At 44.5% G+C, this 21,454-nt stretch overlaps 1 protein-coding gene and 2 long non-coding RNA genes across 3 annotated transcripts in view; 2 read left to right on the top strand and 1 right to left on the bottom strand.

Annotated features, from left to right (window-relative positions):
- The first annotated feature begins 1,410 nt into the window (after positions 1-1,410).
- LOC128113476 (uncharacterized) lies at positions 1,411-9,996 on the top strand. The gene is made up of 4 exons (XR_008219489.1): positions 1,411-1,661; positions 4,298-4,442; positions 7,629-7,757; positions 9,673-9,996. It is a non-coding gene; the product is annotated as an uncharacterized LOC128113476 (long non-coding RNA).
- A 1,946-nt stretch (positions 9,997-11,942) lies between these two features.
- On the bottom strand, positions 11,943-20,161 carry LOC128113475 (uncharacterized). The gene is made up of 2 exons (XR_008219488.1): positions 17,117-20,161; positions 11,943-13,370 (listed from the first exon to the last, which is right to left on the bottom strand). It is a non-coding gene; the product is annotated as an uncharacterized LOC128113475 (long non-coding RNA).
- The window catches only part of Oxct1 (3-oxoacid CoA-transferase 1), a 125,358-nt gene continuing 120,680 nt past the window's right edge, over positions 16,777-21,454 (top strand). Inside the window, exon 1 of the mRNA XM_052743218.1 lies at positions 16,777-16,984. Within this exon, the coding sequence (XP_052599178.1) occupies positions 16,907-16,984 (78 nt within the window). The 5' untranslated portion in view covers positions 16,777-16,906. The remainder of the gene's footprint in view (positions 16,985-21,454) is intronic.

Below are 21,454 nucleotides of genomic sequence, written 5' to 3'. Positions count from 1 at the left end.
TTATATATGACTATTTGCGGTTGGCTTCTTCACTTAATTTTTTTGGACTATTTGATAATTTTTTTTATTAGACAAGTGAATTCCACACATAATAAGCAATGCCTCTTCATCACTCCTGCTACTTTGTCCTCCTACTCCTTCCGTGTCTGACACCTCCCTCTGAAATTCATGCTCTCCTCTTTAATTATTATTGTTACACATATGTACATATGTATACATGCATACACACATATATATGTGTACACATGCATATTCAACCCGTGAATCTGTCTAATGTTGCTTGTATGTACTTGTGTCTGGGGACTACCAATTGAAACTGAAAAACCTGTGAGGGAGCACTTTCCTGGAGGAACTTGATTCTTCCTCTCTCATGAGCCACTGGCCACCTGTAGCTCTTCAGCTAGGTGTGGGGCCTGCTCACATCATGGAAGGCAAGAAGCAGAGAGGAAGACAGGGAGAGATCTGAGTCATGATGCAAATCCCAAGAATATGACCTACTTCTTCCAGCTAGCTCTGTCCCATCTCCTAATGTTTCCAGACCTTCTCAAAATAGCATTGCAAGCTGAAGGCAAACCTGTTGGTGCATGATCTGTTTTGGGTGACTCATCATATTGAAACCATTATATGACCAGAGAAGAGAAATAAAAAGGGTTACACATATGCTGGATGAATACCTCCACCCAATACACAGGCACCTGGACCGCTTTCTTTTCCCCCCTCTTAACACCCGCCATTTATCTGAGTTCCCCAAGACTTTGGGGGTAGGGAGTCAGAGCAGGAAGGAAATGGTAACCCCATCCCTACATTCCAGCTCTTCAATAGAACTTGTTTCCCTCTTATCACTTCTTTCCAAATGCCAGACCTATGTCCAGTAACATTCCTGGTAATGAGGCAGGCTAGTGACCAAATCTCCAACACATGGCCTTTGAGGGATATATAAGCTCCAAAGCATAACAAAGATTATCCTCTTGTTCCTTCACATGCACTGATGGACAAAGGAAAGATTAATGTGAAATATGGAGCATAGCTAATCTCCTGAAATTATCCCTGGGTTACCAGGTTAAGAATAAAGCAGGTAAAAGTTGATAACCAAATAGTGTTTTTATTACTGTGGCCAGGAAACACATACAATACCTACCTTTTAATGAAGAAATCCAAGTTGCCTTTTGGGTTCTTACTCTCATTGATAAAACAATTTAAAAACAGACCAAAAGAGTCGGGCGGTGGTGGCGCACGCCTTTAATCCCAGCACTCGGGAGGCAGAGCCAGGCAGATCTCTGTGAGTTCAAGGCCAGCCTGGGCTACCAAGTGAGTTCCAGGAAAGGCGCAAAGCTACACAGAGAAACCCTGTCTCGAAAAACCAAAAAAAAAAAAAACAGACCAAAAGGATCATTTCATTAGAGTTTGAATAAAAACAATATAATAGGCAAGCTGTAAATCTTGGCAGCTGTTAGGACGAGCGAAATGAAGAAAAGGAAGTCATGCCTTTTGAGTTGGGCTTTAAAAAAAAGAACCATCCTGCTCAGCAATGGAAGTCAGCAAGCAGCTGCATGATGGAGAGGAAGAGAGGCTTCTGAGCAAGCATGAGAAAGTCCTGAGTGGGAGAAAAAGTCACATTTAGGCTTTGGGCTGGTATCTGAAAGAAGAAGATAGAAGGAAAAGTGAGTTACTTTGTTGTTGTTGTTTCTGTTTATTTAGAACTAAGAAAAGCAAGCAGGCTGAGCAGCGGGTGCTCTGTAAGCAGTGTAAGCAGCTGCAGCTGAGGAGCGGCTTCTGGGAGAACTAAGCACATCATCTCATTAAGGGGTGATTATTTCTCCCATCTTCCGGCCAGGTGGTTTTACAAGCCTAGCTGAATTAACTCTTAAAGAAGAAGACAACAGTATATAATGATCTAACTTTTGGAGTAGATCAGAATGTCGTATCTCCAGCTAGGGCTGGAAATAGAATCCGTTCCTTCAACCAGGAAGTCATTTCTCTTAATAGAGGCCTGATATCTCAATCTTTTCATACAGCATTTTAAATCCTAAGACGGTGCATTTGTGGTGTTTACCTTTCTAGTGTTACAAGGGAAACAGGAGGTGGTATCCAAAGCCAACCATATCTCTAGAACTTATTTTGTATAACTAAGAGGCATACTCTTTGAATAGCAGTTCTGTTGCAGGGTAGACACCATGGACACGGGTTTAAGCCAATAGAAAGTCTTTATTAGCTGTCCAGCGAGTACACTAGGTGTTTGGGATCCCAGTGTAGCCCTGAGCCTTTCTCAGGGTGAGCTTTTAAAGACAAAACCCATGTTCTGGGTTGACATACTTCAGTTAACAAGAACAGTTAACCAGAATGGAACTGGAGAAGCCAAAAGGCAAGGTTAGTACATTTAAAGACTTTTCCAGAACTGTGGACTTGGATGGATTAAGTCTTTGTTTTCATTTTGGCTGGTGGTGCTGTCTATGTGCTGAGTTTTATGACCCGAATGGTACTTTCATCATGGAGTCAGTTGCTACTTTCATCATGGAGTCAGTTGCGCTAAGGTCCAGGCTCCTACTAAGGTCTGCAGGCCTGTTACAGTTCCTCATTTCCCTCCCATCACACTCCTGGAAAACATTATTTGCTGCATTTCTCAGAATTGGACCATGTATATAAGTGGAATCATACAGCATTTGTCCTTCTTTGAGGAATATTTTTTTTTCCATCAATGCTAGTGAACTCACCCAGGGCCAATATTTATAAATCCCCTCCCTCCTTGTAAAACTTTGGTTTCCACGAAGGCCTTACCCCCGCTCCCACCCTCGACTTCCTGGAACCCGATGGCCCGGAGCTGCTGAGCCTCTTCCCCCTTTCCTTCATTTCCTTTGCAGCAATTCTTTTCAAACTAGCCAAACACAAAACGCTGTGAGGTTGGACTCCAGCCTATGAGGAAAAAAGCAGCCATCACCTGTGTTGGGAAAAAACGAGTGAGCTGCCTGCCCTTGTCAATCTCGTTTTAGTTGTTCCTCATTTTTTGCAAAAGACACGGCTGTGCTGGGCTACCTTCACTTTGTTCTGGTGCTCCTTTGTGCGACACAGGGGTCATTCTTTGTTTCTCACTTTCTAGAGCTGTCCTATTTCATATAGCTTAGCCTCAAGGGTCACTCACACTGTCACACGTCAGGATATCATTTTTGAAGGTGGAAAAGTATCTAACTATTATGCATTACCATGTTTTATTTATCCACCCATACAGAGATGGATATTTAGGGTGTTCTTCTATCTTGACTGCTATATATAATACTATAATAAACATGAGAGTGCAAATATCTTTTTATGACAGTTTTTGAAAAGTGTGTGTGTGTGTGTGTGTGTGTGTGTGTGTGTGTGTGTACACCACAATAAATGTGTGGCAGTCAGAAGACAACTTGCTGGAGTTGATTTTCTCCTTTCACCATGTGGGAGTGGACTCAGATCAGCAGACTTGGTGGCAAGTACCTCTAAAACACAGAGGTCTTATATAAATTATATAATAGAATTTGAATCCTACCTGTTATGTTTATCCTAATCATTTCTACACACGTGGGAGCCCACAGAGGGTTCCTAGTGAGATCCGAGCTTGCTTTACCCAGCAGGGGTGCATAAGGGGATGGATTGACCACATATGTGGTTACCAGGTATTTGGAAGGGTCTGCACTAGGCTGTGCTAGGGGGCGGTCTTTTGCTCCACCCATTGGCATTCCTTTAAAAAGCCCTATAGAAGGGACAGAAGGGGCTGGTGCATTAGGACCCAGGCCCTCCCGAGGCTATCCTGTGTTTCTATCTGTCTCTCTCCCCTCTATATTTCTAGCTAAATCTCTTATCCCTCACTCTTCAAGAGTACCCTGGGGGAAAAGGTGAGGGCATGTCCCCCACATACACACAATTTAGTATTTTTACTTTTTCATGTGGCAAAATAGGGTCTCAGGAGGTAGATATTTATAAGTGACTCTGACCTGTATTATACTGGGCCACTATGATAATACACATGGAACAGGATATGGAAATAAATAAGGGATGTTATAATATCTTGGCAGCAGTTTTTGAAATGTATTGCTGCAGGCATTAATAGTTGTCTTGGTACATAATCAGTAGGAAGTGGTTGCCAACATTCACCTTTGGTTTTATTTTCTTCCTTGTGAAAAAGAGTAGGTTAGTTATGTTTTTTTTTCTAATGAGAGTAGGAAATAATAATGAAAAAAAGCACAGAAGACTTTGTAAGAAAATAAAGAAGTGTAAAATAATATCTAGCTCATTGAGTAACTATTGATTTCATGTTCTTTAATGGCAGGTTATCTGTGGGGAAAGGGCAGTTAGAGGTACCGGATTCAGACAAAAGGCCAAGAGGATGGTGGTCAGCAGAAGAAAGAGAATGCATGTGGGAATAATTAGTACTTTCTCATCATGATTAAGGAAGAGATGCTCCATCTAAAGAGGTGAGCTGAGAGGCACAGATTAAGGCTCATGGCTTGTGTTAGGATAGAGAAAAGGGCAACTCAAATTAATAAAACCAAAATATGTTGAGCATCTGCTCTGAACTTAGCATTAATCCCATGACACAATGAATATAAAAACCAACAACGACATTCTTGAACAGATCATAATCCAGGAGACAAAAGGCCCTGAAAGCATGGAGTAAAAGAAAAAAAAATTGGAAGTGGACTCTGGTGTAAGTAGTCAAGGTTCATGATATGTGATGTTGATCCTCAAAGATGAGCAGGAGCTTGCTCAGTTGACAAAGGAAATAGCCATTAGCAAAGATTCCATGTCATAAGGTCCCTGTTATGAGCAAGAAACAGAAAGGCTGATTTAGTTAAAGCCATTGTGTTCAAAGATATGTGAAGTAAGAGTGATCCTTTCAAATAAATTCATACAGAACCCCAACATATAAGATAATTTGTAGTACAAATATATCACATTCTTTCATTTGAAGAACATTGTCCTGTTGTAAATGGAAACCAATAAGAATAACAAATCTGGTCATTGCTGCAACCATTGGTTTACATCCAGTGGCTTATTATTACTGTCTTTGTATTTGGCTATACAATATCAAGAACATTTTGATCACACTACAGCTTGCCCTCGACTCTCAGTGCATGCTTTAACTAAAGAATCTGAGAAACTTGAAGCAAGGAGCAGAAAACATTTCCTTCAATAACTGACAGCTACTGATATCAGTGCCTTGTGCTGCTACGTATAAATGTCAAGTAAGAAGCAGTCAAATTGAAATAAGCCTCTGAAACTATATAGTGCACAACCATGTTTTTAACTTTTTTTTTTGTTTGTTTGTTTGTTTTTGGTTTTTCGAGACAGGGTTTCTCTGTGTAGCTTTGCGCCTTTCCTGGATCTCGCGCCGTAGACCAGGCTGGCCTCGAACTCACAGAGATCCGCCTGCCTCTGCCTCCCGAGTGCTGGGATTAAAGGCGTGCGCCACCACCGCCCGGCATGTTTTTAACTTTTTATTGTTTGTGAATTTCACAGCATGCACCACAATCTCACTCATCTCCCTGTCTCTCCATATCCACCCTCTGCCCTTGCACCGCCCCCCACCCCAAGAAAACAAAAGAATAAAAGAAAAAGATTTAAAAAAAAAAAAAAAACGCTAATGGTGGAAACTACAGTGTGTCACCGTGTGTCACACGGTTTTCCTTGCAAATGTTCCTTGTAATGAGTCATTGGTCTGGTTTGAGGCCTCTGGCTTCTGACACTATCAATACTGGATCTTGCCAGGACTCCTCTTGGATATCCTGTTGTTGCCCTGTGCCATGGAGATCCTGTAGCCTTGGATCTGCAGGACCGGCCCCTTCATGTACTCCAGCAGTTCACGGATGGGGTAGATGTTGGGGTGCGCCAACTCAAAGCCCTGGATCTGGGTCTAGGTTGTATAGGAAGAGGAAGTGAGGTAGCTGGGCTAAGAGAGGGCAGAAAAGCAAGGCAATGAAGGCATGGATAGATAGGAAGTAACTTGCATTTGGAAGCTGCAGAGTTGGTGAGATAAGGTTGGCTGGTGGCTCTCCCTATTTCCCTGATCTAAGGCTTTCACCCCTATATTTGGCTCCGTGTTTTTTTTTTTTTTATTTAATAAGATCATTTTAGAAATTCGTCTACACTGGGTGGTAGTTGAGTTGGTCAGCCCTCGCCTGATCGCCTGCACCAGTGCCACCAAGGTCAGCTTTTCTGTTTTGCACAGGTTGGGGGGTGGGGCCAGCTCTCCTGCCTGGGGCAGCTGGCAAGGGGTGAGACAGGCTCTACCAGAGTGGAGTGCTACAGTCAGCAGGGCCAGCTCTCCCACACTGCCCAGGAGCGGGGCAGGACCAGCTCTCCCACACTGCCCAGGAGCAGGGCAGGACCAGCTCTCTAATTCTCATGCCCTCAGAGCTGGCTCATCTGTGTCCACACCACCAGGGCCAGCTCTACTGTGCTGTCCTGGGGAGGTGTGGAGGCTGCTTTCCCAAGTGCTGTGCCTGGCAAAGGGTGGAGCTTTCTCTCCTGCTCTCAGGGGGCAGATCCGGCCCTGTCCCTCACTGGCTGTGGCACTCCACTCAGGAGAGCCGCCCCCCACCCCTCCCATAGGCAGGGTGGGAGAGCTGGCCCTAAGGGTGTGAGAGCAGAGAAAAGCAACTGAAAAGGGCACAGTGGCTGGAGAAATGGCTCAATGATTAAGAACACTGGTTGTTCTTCCAAAGGACCCAGGTTCAAGTCCCAGCACTCACACGGCAGCTCACAACTCCAGTCCCAGATGATCTGACACCCTCTTCAGGCCTCCTTGCACATAGTGCACAGACACATATGCAGAAAAACACCCCCCCACCCCCCACTAAATAAACAAATAAATAAAAATAAAATATTTTTTTAAAAGCCACTTAAAGGAGAGAGGGTTTATTTTGGCTCACAGTTTGCAGGTAAAGGTCATCATGGCAGGAAAGGTCATGGCAGCTGGTCACATGGTCTTTGCAGTCTGGAAGAAAAGAGTTCTGAATGTATGTGCTTAGCTAAGCTTTCTCCTTTTTGTTTATATTTGCAGTCTAGGACCCAACCCCGGGGAATGATGTCATCTACATTTAGTGTAGGTCTTCCCCCTTAATAAACCCAGTCAAGAAAGCCCTCGCTAGCTTGCCCAGAGGCTGGTACACTGAGTGATTCTCAAGCCTACCAAGTTGATAATCCGTATTAACCATCACAGGCAGTATGTAAGCTGGCCAGAGCATTCAAGTATTATATATACAATTTTAAACAAGCGAATACTCAGAGAGCAAAGGGATAAAACAGGGAATACAAATAGACAACTCTATGAATGATTTATTTTCTAGGTTTAAATTATAGAAACTGAGATGGTAGAAAAACTATCCTGATGTCTCTTTCCAAACTGTACAATCTGCTAATCATTAATATGTTAAGATATGTCACAACTGAATATACAAGTGATTTGGATTGCAGTTGCTATAATAGTTAAAATATAAAAAATTCCATTTCAAATGTCAAGCAGTATCTCTGTTGAGTCCTAAGGATTAGATGGGTTTTTTAAGCTCCCTGCCTTGTAAATTCTGGTATTTGTAATATAACTTGTATAATTCTGCCTTGTAAATAACTGGATGTTGGACTTTACCTTGTGATGCTGACAGGAACTTCTGACTCAGTGATATTGGAAATAAATCTGAAGCAAATAGTAGGAAGACTGAAACAAAGCTTCAGTGGAAGCTTTTCCTCAAGAAGTGGTGGAGAAGGGGGGTGAGCAGCACTGACAGAAACAGGTATCTGTCTACTACCTCAGAATCAGAAGCAGGATAATATTTTTATGAGATTGCTGGAGTGGGCTACGGTCTGGTAATTTTACAGTCATATTTCTTCTTTTTTGAAAAAAAGATTTCGTTTTTATTTTATGTGTATGAATGTTTTACCTACATGTATGTAAGTGTGCTTTGTGTATGCTGGGTGCCTGTGGAGGCCAGAAGAGGGTACAAGATTCCCTGGAAAGGAGTCATAGACAAATATAAGCTGCCATGTGGGTAATGGGAACCAAACCTAGGTCCTCTGGAGGAGTAGCAAGTTTTCTCTCGAGGAGTAGCAAGTTTTCTTAACTTCTGAGCCATCTCTCCAGCCTCCACAGTTAATATTTTCTAAGAAATATCTTCATCTTGGAAGATACGGGTCAGCAACCAGTTCATCTTTGTGTTCTTTGAGACATTGAGCCACCACCTTGGTCACTTTTTCTGTCTCTTGTGTCCAGCATGGTACACGTGAAGACTACTTGAACTATTTTAGGAAAGGTTGTAAAAACACTGGGTACGCATTTGAAATGGAAGTTGTAAGAATGCTTACATTTAAGAGAGAAGCTTACTTGGGAGGGATTCACAATAATCAATTTGAATGAAAGAGAAATGGAAACTTGGAAATAGGTTTAGTCAGACTGGAGAACTGGGGTCAAATCCAAAGACGTCTCAGGCAGTGGGAGATGCAAGGGTGGCAACAATTAATATCATAAAGTAGAGTTTGAATCCTGCCTGATATTTTCCAGGGTGTGAGGAAAGATGAAATATCAGTTGTGGTGTAAAAATGTACTCCCTATATTTCTTCACTTTATAACTTGATTCCTAATCACAAATGTAATAATATGCGGGGGTGTGGCTTTTTAGAAAGTGATTAAGTCATGAGGGTTGAGTCTCTATAAAATGGGATTGTTGCCAGTATAAAAGTTATAACATAGCTTTCTGCCATAAGGATATAAAGAGGGTAAACAAGCCTGTATAAGAAACCTGTTATAAGAAAAAAAGTAAACATTAAACCCAGCAGCTTATTTAAACAGAGAAATATTTATTTATGAGTCAGCATCTCAAGTCACTAGTAGTTCAGAGAGCTTTTCTCATTAATATGGGCAGACATTAAGAAAAACAAAATGAAATCCCTTGATTAATCACAGCTCAGCATTTGTCTTTTGGGTGCAGGGTATCACGAGTTATTTGAGTCATAGGAAAATGGCCTGGTCAGCCTATGATTGGATGAAGTATAACTGCTAAGATTGGCTGCCATTCAGCTATTTGTTATAGGAATATATTCTTAAATTAGGTTGCAGTTTGCTTCACTGGAATGCAAAGCACTGAACTAGTTGTCACGCAGATCTTAGGCTCTCTAGCATCCAGAACTGTGTGAGATAAATTTCTATTTATGTTTCCTAGTATAAGGTACAGTGTTGTAGCAAAAGAGTGGGCAGACAGCACTTAAGACATACATAAATTCACAAGGTATAGGTTTTATCACCCTTCTAGTATAAATAGATACTGGTTGGTATAGTCTCACATATCTCAGCAATTTGCAAAGATATCACTAACTATCACACCACAGGAGCTACTAGCTTAGGGAACAACAGTGCTGGGATTGCTTTGAGCTCGATCCACCTACCAGAACTCACATGTGTCTTGGTTTGTTGGCTCTCAGTTGTTACTGAAGCTATGTGAGTTCACCATGTAAAATTCCAAAGGCACATGGAATTTGGAATAAAAATGTGTGTAGAAGAGGAAGATTAGGAAAGGTAATTCATTTGTGTGTCTCTAAGAAGTGTGGAATTTTGGTCCTCAAAGGCATGGGGACCAAATAGCTGCCTTTCATTGTTGTGATAAAAAAATACCAAGGTAACTTATATGTAACATTTATTTTGGCATATGGTTCCAGGAGTAGGAGAGTCCATCACGTGGAAAGGCATGGCCGCAGGAACAGAAGCAGCATCTCAACCCCAGCATGAAATGAAGCAGAGCATGGCGGAAGTAGGATGGGCTCCGTACTCTCAAATCCTGTCCCCCGTGACATACTTCCTCCAACAAGACCACACCTCCTAAACCTCCCCAAACAATGTCACCATCTGGGGAAGCAAGTGTTCAAATTCCTTTGTTAATGGGGGACATTTCTCATTTAAACCACCACATTCCACTCCCTGGCCTCCAGAAGCTCATGACAGCATTGTAACACAAAATGTATTTAATGTAATTTCAAAACTCCCCCATTGTCTTTCACAGCCTCAATACTGTTTAAAACTCAAAAGTTCAAAGTCTCCTCGGGGACTCAAGGCAGTCTCTTAATTGTAACCCTTATAAAATCAAAACACAAATTTCTTACATTCAATAAAGCCCCAGAATACATACTACCCTTCCAAATGGGAATACTATAACAAAGTAATATCAGAACTCAACAGGGCAAGCACAAAATCCTGTAGTTCCATATCTGATGTCAAGGGGCTTATGGTTGTCTCTACTCCTCAACTTTGCTGCCTGTAATATACACCCCTCTCCTGGACTAATTCCACCCCTTCTATGCAGTTTTCCTTAGCAGGTATCCCATGGCTATGGAATCACCAAAATTTTGGTATCTTTGCTGCAACTCAACCTTCACTTTCACAGCTTCATGAAATACTTCTCAGAGCCTCTTGCCTTCTCAAAGCCTTCAGGCAGGGACTCCTCTCCCACAACTTTCCTGGCCTCAGAAGCTCTCTGAAGAAGTGGAAGAAGAATTCATGACCCTTTCAGTCTTGACTCCTTCATGCATCTAAGACAGCACCATGTTGAGAAACCTGCAAAGTCTGGCTATGAACTTGGGATGGATCCTGCCCCAGTGAACCACATTAGCAGCTGCCTTTGTTTGTCATTGCTTCCAGGAGCAGAAAATCGTCTTAGTCCTTTTCCTTTCAGAATCTGGAAGCTCAGCTGGGTGGTCTCACCCTGTTCCAGTGCCGATTAGGCCTCCCCTTAATGGTGTTTAACTCCTTAACAATTGTAGCCTCTCTTTCAATGCATGCCTTGGATGTAACATTCCGAGTGCTCTTTTTCTTGCCAAACTGTATATTTTGTTTTCTTTCTATCCTACTTGCTCTCTTTCTTTGTAGATCCAAAAAAAGCATTACCAAAAAACTATGCCACAGACTAAACATTATGTAGTTCTGAAATTTTCTTCACCAGAAAAATTAACCTGTTACTTTTATATTTAGCCTCAGGCAAGTGTAGCTGGAGTTTTCCTGCCTGGCCCACAGTCAGGACAAATCTCTCTCACCCACCAGTCCCAAGCCGCTCAAACCCGATCAAGTAAACACAGAGACTTATATTGGTTACAAACTATATGGCCGTGGCAGGCTTCTTGCTAACTGTTCTTACAGCTTAAATTAATCCATTTCTATTAATCTATACCTTGCCACGTGGCTTGTGGCTTACCGGTACTTTACATCTTTCTTGTCCTGATGGCGGCTGGCAGTGTCTCCCCTGAGCCTTCCACTTCCCAGCTCTATTCTCCTCCTTGTCCCGCCTATACTTCCTGCCTGGCCACGGGCCAATCAGTGATTTATTTATTGACCAATCAGCAACACATTTGACATAAAGACCATCCCACAGTACTTCCCCTTTTCTTTTCTTAAAAAGGAAGGTTTTAACCTTTATATATCTCCAAAGTCAGCTTGGTATATTTGGGAATTTGGGCGTAGCTTCTCTTACTACTTCCTGCTGGAGGGGGGCGCTGTATCTTCTGGGGAAACAAAGAAAATTTTAGGATCATGGAGTAGTCCGTGAGGCTGTATCATCTGAGCCAGTTGTCTTGAAACGGTTCTGGATGTTGGATCATCTGGGCCATGGTGTCATCGGAGACCTTTCAGGGGGTCTTGGCTGGTCAAACCTGATGTGTCTTAATCTGGAACAAATCCATAGCCTCTGGCTTTCTGTGGAAACAAAAGAGACTCTTTTCCAAAGCAACATATCCTTACATCCAAATTTTGAAGTCAAAGTATCTTTAAAATATACATACTGGTTTAACTCAGTTTTCTTTACAATCAAATATCTCTCTGTAGTTAAGAATCCCAAAGACAACACAATCCAGACTCTCTGTGTAATAGTCATCTCTACGTGGCTTATTTTTTATATTAATTTTACTGTCTCTTTAAAGACTTTATTTTTTAAAACCATGTATTTGTTTTTATACTGTATATATCACCTTTTTTTTGTCTCTTTCAAGCCTACGTATATTTTACACACATTTTAAACTATTACATCTGAATCTGTCTTATTGTGAATCTGTTGCTTTAAGCTGTAGCATCTGTGGCTGCTGGCTCCGCCCACCTCAGTTTCCCAACATGGCGGCAGTATGCTTACCACCAGCTCTGGGAGCTATCGTGGGTCTATGCTTTTATCCAAGCAGCATGTAGCCCAGAAACCTCTTTTTTTTTTGTTTTGTACTAGCAAAGGCTAAATCCACAATGTAGCTTAATGTGCCACTTGCAGAGACCTCATACTGCAGGTCGAGCGCGCACGCCAGGAACCCGCCAGTAGCTCAAACCGGCAGCTGCCGCTCATTTGAGAGAGACAATTAGGAAGCTGTTTTTAGCTCCGTTTTAGAATCTTTTTTCTCAGGTTTTAGGTGGAAACTCTTGCCACCACGTTGGACGCCATTTGTTGCTGGAGTTTTCCTGCCTGGCCCACAGTCAGGACAAATCTCTCTCACCCACCAGTCCCAAGCCGCTCAAACCCGATCAAGTAAACACAGAGACTTATATTGGTTACAAACTATATGGCCGTGGCAGGCTTCTTGCTAACTGTTCTTACAGCTTAAATTAATCCATTTCTATTAATCTATACCTTGCCACGTGGCTTGTGGCTTACCGGTACTTTACATCTTTCTTGTCCTGATGGCGGCTGGCAGTGTCTCCCCTGAGCCTTCCACTTCCCAGCTCTATTCTCCTCCTTGTCCCGCCTATACTTCCTGCCTGGCCACGGGCCAATCAGTGATTTATTTATTGACCAATCAGCAACACATTTGACATAAAGACCATCCCACAGTAGGCAAGTTCTTAGGATAAAAGCAGAAGGTGGTCAGACTCTTTGCCCAACCATCACAAGAATGGCTTCTAACCCAATTACTAATATTGTTTTTCTCTGGAACCTCTTGAGCTGGGCCTCCTGAGTCCTCACTGCTCTCAGCACTGGTGTCTTTCAGGTCTTATTAGGATTACCACTTAAAGTACTCAACTGCTTTTCTCGTCCATATTTCCAGTCTTGCACATTCCCCCTCAAAACAATATGGTCATGTGCTTCACAGCAATAGCCTACTCTCTGGTACCAGCGTCTCTATTAGTTACTTATCTGTTGCAGTGACAAAAAACCATGACCAAAAGCAGCAAATTATTTAAGGAAGAACTTACTTTGGCTTACAGTTCCAGAGGGATAAAAGTCAATCATGGCAGTCTCTCCCTCTCACTGGAGAGGCTGAGAATGAAGATGAATGCACTAGATTGCTGGGTTTTCCTCCTGAAGTTTTCTTAGCCCTTTAACATGACTCTCATTTTCATTCCTGGGGGTGAGCTCTTTCTGACCGTGTAGCTCATATATTTTCATTTTCTTCTATGAAAAATGGAATAGGGAAAAATTCAGTTCTTTTTTCTTTTCTTTTCTTTCTTTCTTTCTTTCTTTCTTTCTTTCTTTCTCTCTTCCTTCCTTCCTCTCTTTCTCTTTCTTTTCTTTCTTTCTTCCTTCCTTTCTTCCTTCCTTCCTTTCTCTCTTTCTTTTTTATGAGACAGGGTTTCTTTGTGTAACCCTAGCTGTTCTGGAACTCACTCTGTAGATCAGGCTGGCCTTGACTCACAGAGAAATCGCCTGCCTCTGCCTCCTTGAATGCTGGGATCAAAGGCATGAGTCACCATTGCCTGGCAGAATCCAATTCATTTTAATGTATTAATTAAACAAAATCAAGTAAAAATTATTGCTTCAAGGGAACGATGAAAATATTACGTTAACAAAATAGGCAAATCAAGGCATAATGATTTACAGAGTAAACAATACTTAGGTTTGCAAATTTATATGAGGACTTTGTATATTTTTCTTACTGGAAGACACAAAGTGTTTGAAAGATTTTTTCTCTGCGGCTTAAAGGATCATTATATAAAATGAGGCATTTATGCATTTTTGTAATTGCTTCACACCACATAGATAAAACTCCTATGACTAGTTAAGCCAGTCAGACAACATTTGAAAGCCAGTCTTCCCAGCCCCTGACTTTCATCTTGGAGGAACATGCTGTTAACTAGGGAAGGGTGTCTTATCTTTCAGTTAAAGGAGGAACTATTACACTGTATTTCAGGAGAATTAAAATGAAATCTCTCAAGCAGAAACACGGTAACTGTACTCACGATCCAACAGACTGCATTCACCTGGTGAAAGACACCTCAACTCTCAACCTCAGAACACAAACTTCCCTGTTAGCTGTGTGGGACCTGTCGTTGAAAGTCTCTGAGTTTAGTCTTTCCAGTGTTTAAGAGTGTGAAAATCAAGTGGTATAATATTTTATGAGGAAACTTTCATGAATGTGAAATATTTGTCACAAACTGCCTGTCAAGAGTATTGAGGACGCTGGTCCTGCTAGTGCAGGCCTATAATCCTAGCTACTCGGGAGGTTGAGACAGAAGAAGGATCAGGAGTTCAAGGCTAGCCCTGGACTACAGAGCTTATTTAAGGCTCAGCTGGGCAACTTAAAAACAGAGCAGAGGATATAGTGCAGTGGTTGAGTGCTCATGCAGGAGGCCTTAGGTTCAGTCCCCAGAGCCTATGCCCCCACACATATGGGAGAGGGAAATGTTCCTATTAATCAGAAATTTAAAAGAATCAGGATATTTACATGCAAGTTAAAATTAAAATGACCTTTGTAGAGCCTGGAAAGAGATTTGTACAAAGTAAATACTCTTTTCAAGCTGCATTGATAGCTTGCCTACACATTGTTGAGCAGGTGTAAAACGAAGCCGATGACGGAGGCATCAGCAACACAGCACCCTGTCTTCTGGCTACGCAGTAGGAAGCCTGATTTTTTTTTTCCAGGAGCAGTAGTTCCCCAGAATGCAAGATTTAAAATACCTGTTTTCCTCATCTAGGAGCAACAAAATGAGCCAGCCATCCAAGAAGAATGCGTCAGATGACTACACACAAAGTGGCCAGTGCCCTTCCCCTCACCCCCCCTTTTCACATGGCCCTGGAAGGGAAAAAATGGAAAAGGAATGCTAGCTTTTGTTCCTTCTATAAACTGCAATACAACATCTGCCACATACTGTGTTGGGGCTAGTCACAGAGCCCCGGCTCGAACTCTTCACAACCCCGGAGCATACTAAAATGTGCCTGAAGATATGCAGGATTACCAAGTTAACTTCTCCTAGGTGACTGGATCGGTTCACTTGGTGTTTTATTCCCCATATTAAAACCATAGTACTCACAGGGAAAAATCTTTGAGTTACAAGAATACTGTAATGGTTGCTTTTATGGATAGACTAAAGAAGTATTTATCCATTTATTTTGTGCACATGCAAATGCATGTGCGCACGCACACGCCACAACACACGTGAGGTTAGAGGATGACACGTAGGAGCTGGTTCTCCCCTGGCACCATGTGGGTCCTGGGTGTCAAGGTCACCAAGCCTGGAGGCAAGTGCCCTTACCATCTCACCAGGCCGATAGGAAGATTTTAATTAAACCGGATTATTCATCCTTCACTGCCTTAGTGTCCTTTCTAAGGAAGTTAAAGTGTCATTTAATTTTCTCATGGGTTTTGCATTATCTCAAAATTAAATCAGTCTCTCAGGAGGTGGGCAGCCTTTAATCCAATGAAAAGTGTTCCTGGGCTTCTAGGTGCTTTTTTTTTTTTTTTTTTTTTTTCATCCTGCCATGTGCATAGAAGGTCCTGACGAAATCGAATTTGCTCAGGTCCTCTGGGTGCCAGTCAAAAGATAAGGCTTGAGCCAGGCACGATTGCACACACACACACACACACACACACACACACACACACACACACACACACACACTTGGATAAGCTGCAGTAGAAGGGGGATGGAGAGGTGGAGTTCAGCCCAAGACACACGTCCACGAGTTTCAGTGAGGGCGACATAATAGAGAGATGCTTTCTCAAACAAGACAAAACAAAAACAGCAAGCAAGCAAAACTCCAAAAAAAAAAGTTAATCCAGCCCCGAAACTGAAGTAAATGTAGTGCCTAACATTGGCGTGTTCACTGTGTCCCAGAAGCCTTGCCTTGCCTGGCTTTTCTCATACAAAACCAAGACAGGCAGGACACTGCAAGGTGAGGCAGGGTTGCGCAACTTGGCTAAGGACAAGACAGACACTTCTGTTTGTACCTACTGTGTAATCTCCGGAATTGTTGGGACTCCGGTGCCAGGAAAAATCCTGGAACATAAACTAGGATGATGGGGAACAAGGGCCCAGTTCTAATTTTGTCCCTCTGTCGGTTAAGCAGGACACATCTCCTGAGGGTCAGTCAGCACACAGTTGGTTTTCTGAGGAAATGAAGGAGTGTGTGTGTGTGGTGGTGGTGGTTGAGAAATGTTAGAAATATGAGCGGTCTAGACCTGGGAGAAGGTCTTTATCAGTGACCCTTGGTGCCTGTGCACATTCCAGAGGCTGACTTGGAAAAGTAACCAAGAAGTTCAGCAAGAGGACCCTCCAGCCCACTTTCAACCCTGGTCAACGGCAAAGCCTTGCGCTGGGGGCAGGCACACACTAGCGCCTCCTCCACCCTAAGGTGGCACGACGGTGGCTGCGGGTGCGCCCGCAGATAACCCCAGCACATCCGGCCCGGGGACCTTCGGCGGGACTCGCTTCCACTCGGAGCCGCGGGCCCCTCCCTGTCTCGCTTCTTGACAAGCCAGCCGCCTGCAAGGGGCGGCACCGCCCGAGGTCCCCGAGGACGTCACGGACGCGCGGTCGAGCCTCCAGCCCGCCCCCCCCCCCCCCCCCCCCCCCCCCCCCCCGCCGGCTCGCCTTTCCCTTCTCTCCTTAGCCGGTGACGCCGCCGCGGCCCCGGGCAACCAGCGCTTGCACACACACACCCGCGCGCTCGCCCCGCTGCTCCTCCAGCTCCTCCCGCACCCGGGGCCGAAGATGGCGGCTCTCAAACTCCTGTCCTCCGGGCTTCGCCTCTGCACCCCGGCCCGCAGCTCGCGGGGCGCCTGGCACAAGGTAAATCGAAGGGGAAGAGGAAGGCCACGCGCGGGAAAAAAAAAAAAAAAAAAAAAAAAAAAAGCGCGGACGAGCCGCGAGCGGCGCGCGCGTCCTCTGCCCTGCCCATCCCCACCATCTCCAGCCGGGGACCTGGCATCTGCAGCGCGGCGCCGTGCCCCGGGGCTCGGAGACGGTCGGGTTTCAGGCTCGCCCGCGCCACGGGCCGTCTGTCTGTCTTGTCTGTCTTTGCTTCTCCATCCGCTTCCCTGATGGGGCGAGATGAAGACAAGCTGTGCGTGCAGCGCTGAGAAGCGGTCGGGGCTCTGGGCAGCGCTGCAGCGACTTTGGGGGGGAAGGTGCCCGCGCCCCGGGGGGCTCGCGTCCCCCACCCGCCTGCCCGCCTACGCCCTTGGGAAAGGGTCCCCGGGGCCGCCGCCCTAGAGAGGGGCGGGTTGGGGGAGCAGAGCCGGGAAGGGCGGCGCATCGAGGCTTGCGCCCCACCTGAGGGAGCCTCTGGCGTTTGGCGTCGGCGCCGGCTGAGGCCCAGAACCCCCGGCCGGGTTAACCGCTGCTGGCTCAAGTTCACCGCCAAGTGGGCGGATGCTGTGTGCGGCGGGGGCGGACTGCCGCTCCATCCTCCCTTTCCCTACATGGCGGTGGAAAGGGGAACCCGGACTGGAGCGCTCGTCACGGGGCGTCTAGCCTGCCAAGCGGTTGGAAGCGGATGGAGGACTGGCGGTGCTCCGCTGCAGGCTGCATCGCCTCCCCGCTGCAGTCTGCAAACGCCACCGGCATCCCTTACTTGGAGTCTCCCCCCGCCCCCACCCCCAGATCCGGATTAGAGACATGCAATTTCCAAAGACCTTTAAAAATATACCTTGACCCACTACACTCCCACAGCTCCACTAAATTGGTATCCAGAGACACCCTCCTAGCGGATCAGCGGGTCGTGGGTGTTTTTGCTTGTACACTAGCTTGCCTGTAAGCACACATTCGGGTTGGATTTCAGTGTGGGGTCAAGGAACTGAGTGCTGGACAAGAATTCGGCTCCAGGAGGGTGACTTCACCGTGGTGGGTTCAGTTTGCTCAGGAACCTCCTTCTTTGAACAGGAAAACGAAGTGTTTTCTTTGGTGATGTTTCAGATTGTAGTTCTGAGTTTAAGAATGCATTGCACAGGGCATGTGCTCACCATGTGTACTCTGAACTGCTTTCTTGCTCTGTTGCTCATTTCCTTGCTAGAGAAGTCATCAAGCTACTCCCGCATGTCCTAGGGAATGCCTCAGACCTGAATTATTGCATTGTTAAATTCCTCATAGGAGGCGTTTTGGTAATTACATATGGATTTGGGTACACAAAACATGATTAAAAGAGAACTTGATCATCATCATTCAGCCTGTTGCAAGTGATGGAGCAGATGCCAAAACCAGGACACAGGGATGTCCTTGGGCCAAGGTCGAAACATTCTTTTGGTAGTGCATGTTTGTCTGAGTATAATTTATTCACCCCTAGTCTCCCCCACTTTCAATATAATCATTAAACCATTTCCCAAGCCAGCAAACCTCCGGGTGGATGAGCTATAATTATGGGTTTTCTGTCTCTTATTAAAAGTTCGTGGCAGAGTTCAAAGTTAGGCTTCTCGGGTATGAGAAGAGAAGGCCTAACTCTTGCTGTCTGGCGTATTCTCCGGGCTCACGCATTGATTGGTCTTCCCATTTGCTTAGCACTGAAGTCAGCCCACCTCTCTTGAGTTGTAACACTTGTGTACTGGATGAACGTTGGGACCTTGTTATAGGTCAGTTCGTTGTCTCCCTCAACATGGCACACCCGCTTCGAAAAGAATGCTCATTTACTATGTGCACGAGAGAACTTTGCTAGCAGCTTAAGCGACCTTGAACATTTTCCAGCTAAATATAGCCAACAGGTAAACTGAGATAGTTATTAAAGATGCTTTTATGTTTTTGTTTTGGGAGACAGGCTCTTGCTCTGAGGGCCAAGAAGGCCCAACACCCATGATCCTTTTGCTTCAGCTTGCAGAATGCTGGAATTACAGGTGTGGGCTTATTTACTATGCCTGGATTTAAAAAAAAAAATGGTTTCTTTGTTTATTTCTTTTTTTTCCTCCCATGGTGAGCAAGTTCATTGTCTGAAACTTTAGCATGACTCAGGTTTACCTGGAGGCTTTTAAATCCGTTGCTGTGCCAACTCCAAGGTTTCTAATTTGGTGGGCCTTAAGTGGACTCATTCACAATGAACGTGGATCGATTCCTCTTGGCAGAGGTACCACACTTCCTGGCAAGCTTGTATGCGCCTATTCACCCGGGTATTGCTGCCTCTTCCTCCTGACTAGTTTTCTTCCCCAATTCTGTTTACCAAACTTCGATACAAAGGTAGGCAAAGTCAGCCTTTTCATGTCATGATTTCTTTAATAACAGTAGTGAGGTGACAATGTTATCACTTGGGTGTGTAGTTCTCTATCATTAAGGTAATACGTGTGTGTGTGTGTGTGTGTGTGTGTGTGTGTGTGTGTGTGTGTGTGTGTGTATAAATGTGTTTTGGGCAGTGAGATGGATCATGGATTATAGCCTGAAGGTTTTTCTGGTCTCTCCTGGCCCTGCAGTCCTGCAGCCACTTATAAAATAATCATTCAGAGGCTTAATATTATTTACAAACTGTATGACCTAGGGCAGGCTTCTTGCTAGCTAGCTCTTTCTTCTTAAATGAACCCCATTTCTATTAATCTGTGTTTTGCCACATGGCCATGGCATTACCGGTCTGCTGGCATCTTGCTTCTCCTTTGGCTTCAGCTGGCGTCTCCCTCTCCTCTCCTTTCTTCTCTCTGTCTGCTTGGATTTCCTGCCTGCCTGGAAGCGGTCTTGCCATACGCCAATGCAGCTTTATTTGTCAACCAATCAGAGCGACACATACTCACAGCATACAGAAAGACGTCATCCCCCAGCAGTGGATAATGGCACTTCACACTAAGTCTGATGACCCAAGTTCAAGCTCTACGCCTTACACGGCAGAAAGAGAGAACTGAGGACTGCAGGTTGTCCTCTCACTTCCACAGGTGCAGTGTGGCACATCCCTTCCCTACCCAGATACAAACGCACGCACACAAAATAAATAGAAAACAGAGTCAAAATCCCAAATGTATTGTAAACGTGTGTTTGGTGTATTTTCATCCCAAAGTACATCCCCCCCCCCCCCCCCCCCCCCGAGTTCTCGAGTGTTGAGTGAGGACGGAAAGAGTCTGAGGTGAACAGTGGCAGTGAATGGCTAGAAAGGAAGTCGTGAGATGAACTTTAGTTCAACCATGGAGTAAGACTTCAGAGGTCAGGTCGAAGAGCTGAAAGTCAAAATGGAGATGATGCCAAAGGGAGAAGCATTAAACAGAGAAGTAGTTTCCACTCTTAAGAATATTGTTTCTCGCTGGGCGGTGGTGGCGCTCGCCTTTAATCCCAGCACTCGGGAGGCAGAGGCAGGCGGATCTCTGTGAGTTCGAGGCCAGCCTGGGCTACCAAGTGAGTCCCAGGAAAGGCGCAAAGCTACACAGAGAAACCCTGTCTCGAAAAACCAAAAAAAAAAAAAAAAAAAAAAAAAGAATATTGTTTCTCTCATTAAAGTACTTAATTACTATGTTCCTCACTCCCATTTTTTTTTTTTAAGATTTATTTATTATGTATACAGTGTTCTGTCTGCATGTTGCCTGCAAGCCAGAAGAGGGCACCAGATCTCATTACAGATGGCTGTGAGCCACCATGTGGTTGCTGGGAATTGAACTCAGGACCTCTGGAAGAGCAGCCAGTGCTCTTACACTCTGAGCCATCTCTCCAACTCTCCTCACTCCATTTTAATATCAGAAATGAGTACCATCAATAAAATGTGGTTCTTCTGAACGTAGGCCGGTAGACAGATAAGATACTTTGTGACGAAAAGCTTATCCCCAGAGTAAGTGCCCCACATTCTTCTAGGTACTCTGTGCAAACGTGAAAGTTATTTATTATGTATTTATCTATTTGGCAGCAGCTGGTACATGAACCTTTTTTTCCAGGAATGATCTCATGAAGCCCAGGCTAGCTTCAAACGTGCTGTGTAGCCAAGGCTGACCTTCAGTTTCTAATCCTTTTGCTTCTAGTGCTGGGATTGTAGCTGGCCTGCTGGGGCCCACGAGGGCTTTGTTCATGCTGGGCAAGCCCTCCACCAACACGTTTGTATTTTTCAAAACACCATTTAAAGTAGAGAATATATTAGAAGGAGAAGGTTAATTGGGAGTGGTTTAAATAGAGTGTCTTTAAACTTGCCTGTCTGAGGAGAAAAGGTAGATGTTAGCAGAGATACACTTTTCCCCAATTGCCTCGTCTTAGGAATTACTGCCAGTAACATGGGTTTGTCTTGACTCGCAGAGACACAGTGTAAGTAGAGGAGCAGGGGAGAACTGATTAAGCGAGCAAAGGCAAAAGCTTCCTGTGCGGCCCCTAAGGTACTTT

The sequence above is a fragment of the Peromyscus californicus genome, unplaced genomic scaffold (assembly GCF_007827085.1).
Source record: "Peromyscus californicus insignis strain IS unplaced genomic scaffold, ASM782708v3 Scaffold_18__1_contigs__length_77618521, whole genome shotgun sequence".
Classification (NCBI taxonomy): Eukaryota; Metazoa; Chordata; class Mammalia; order Rodentia; family Cricetidae; genus Peromyscus; species Peromyscus californicus.
The sequence above is the reverse complement of the archived record's forward strand: the minus strand, read 5'-3'. Positions and strand labels throughout refer to the sequence as shown.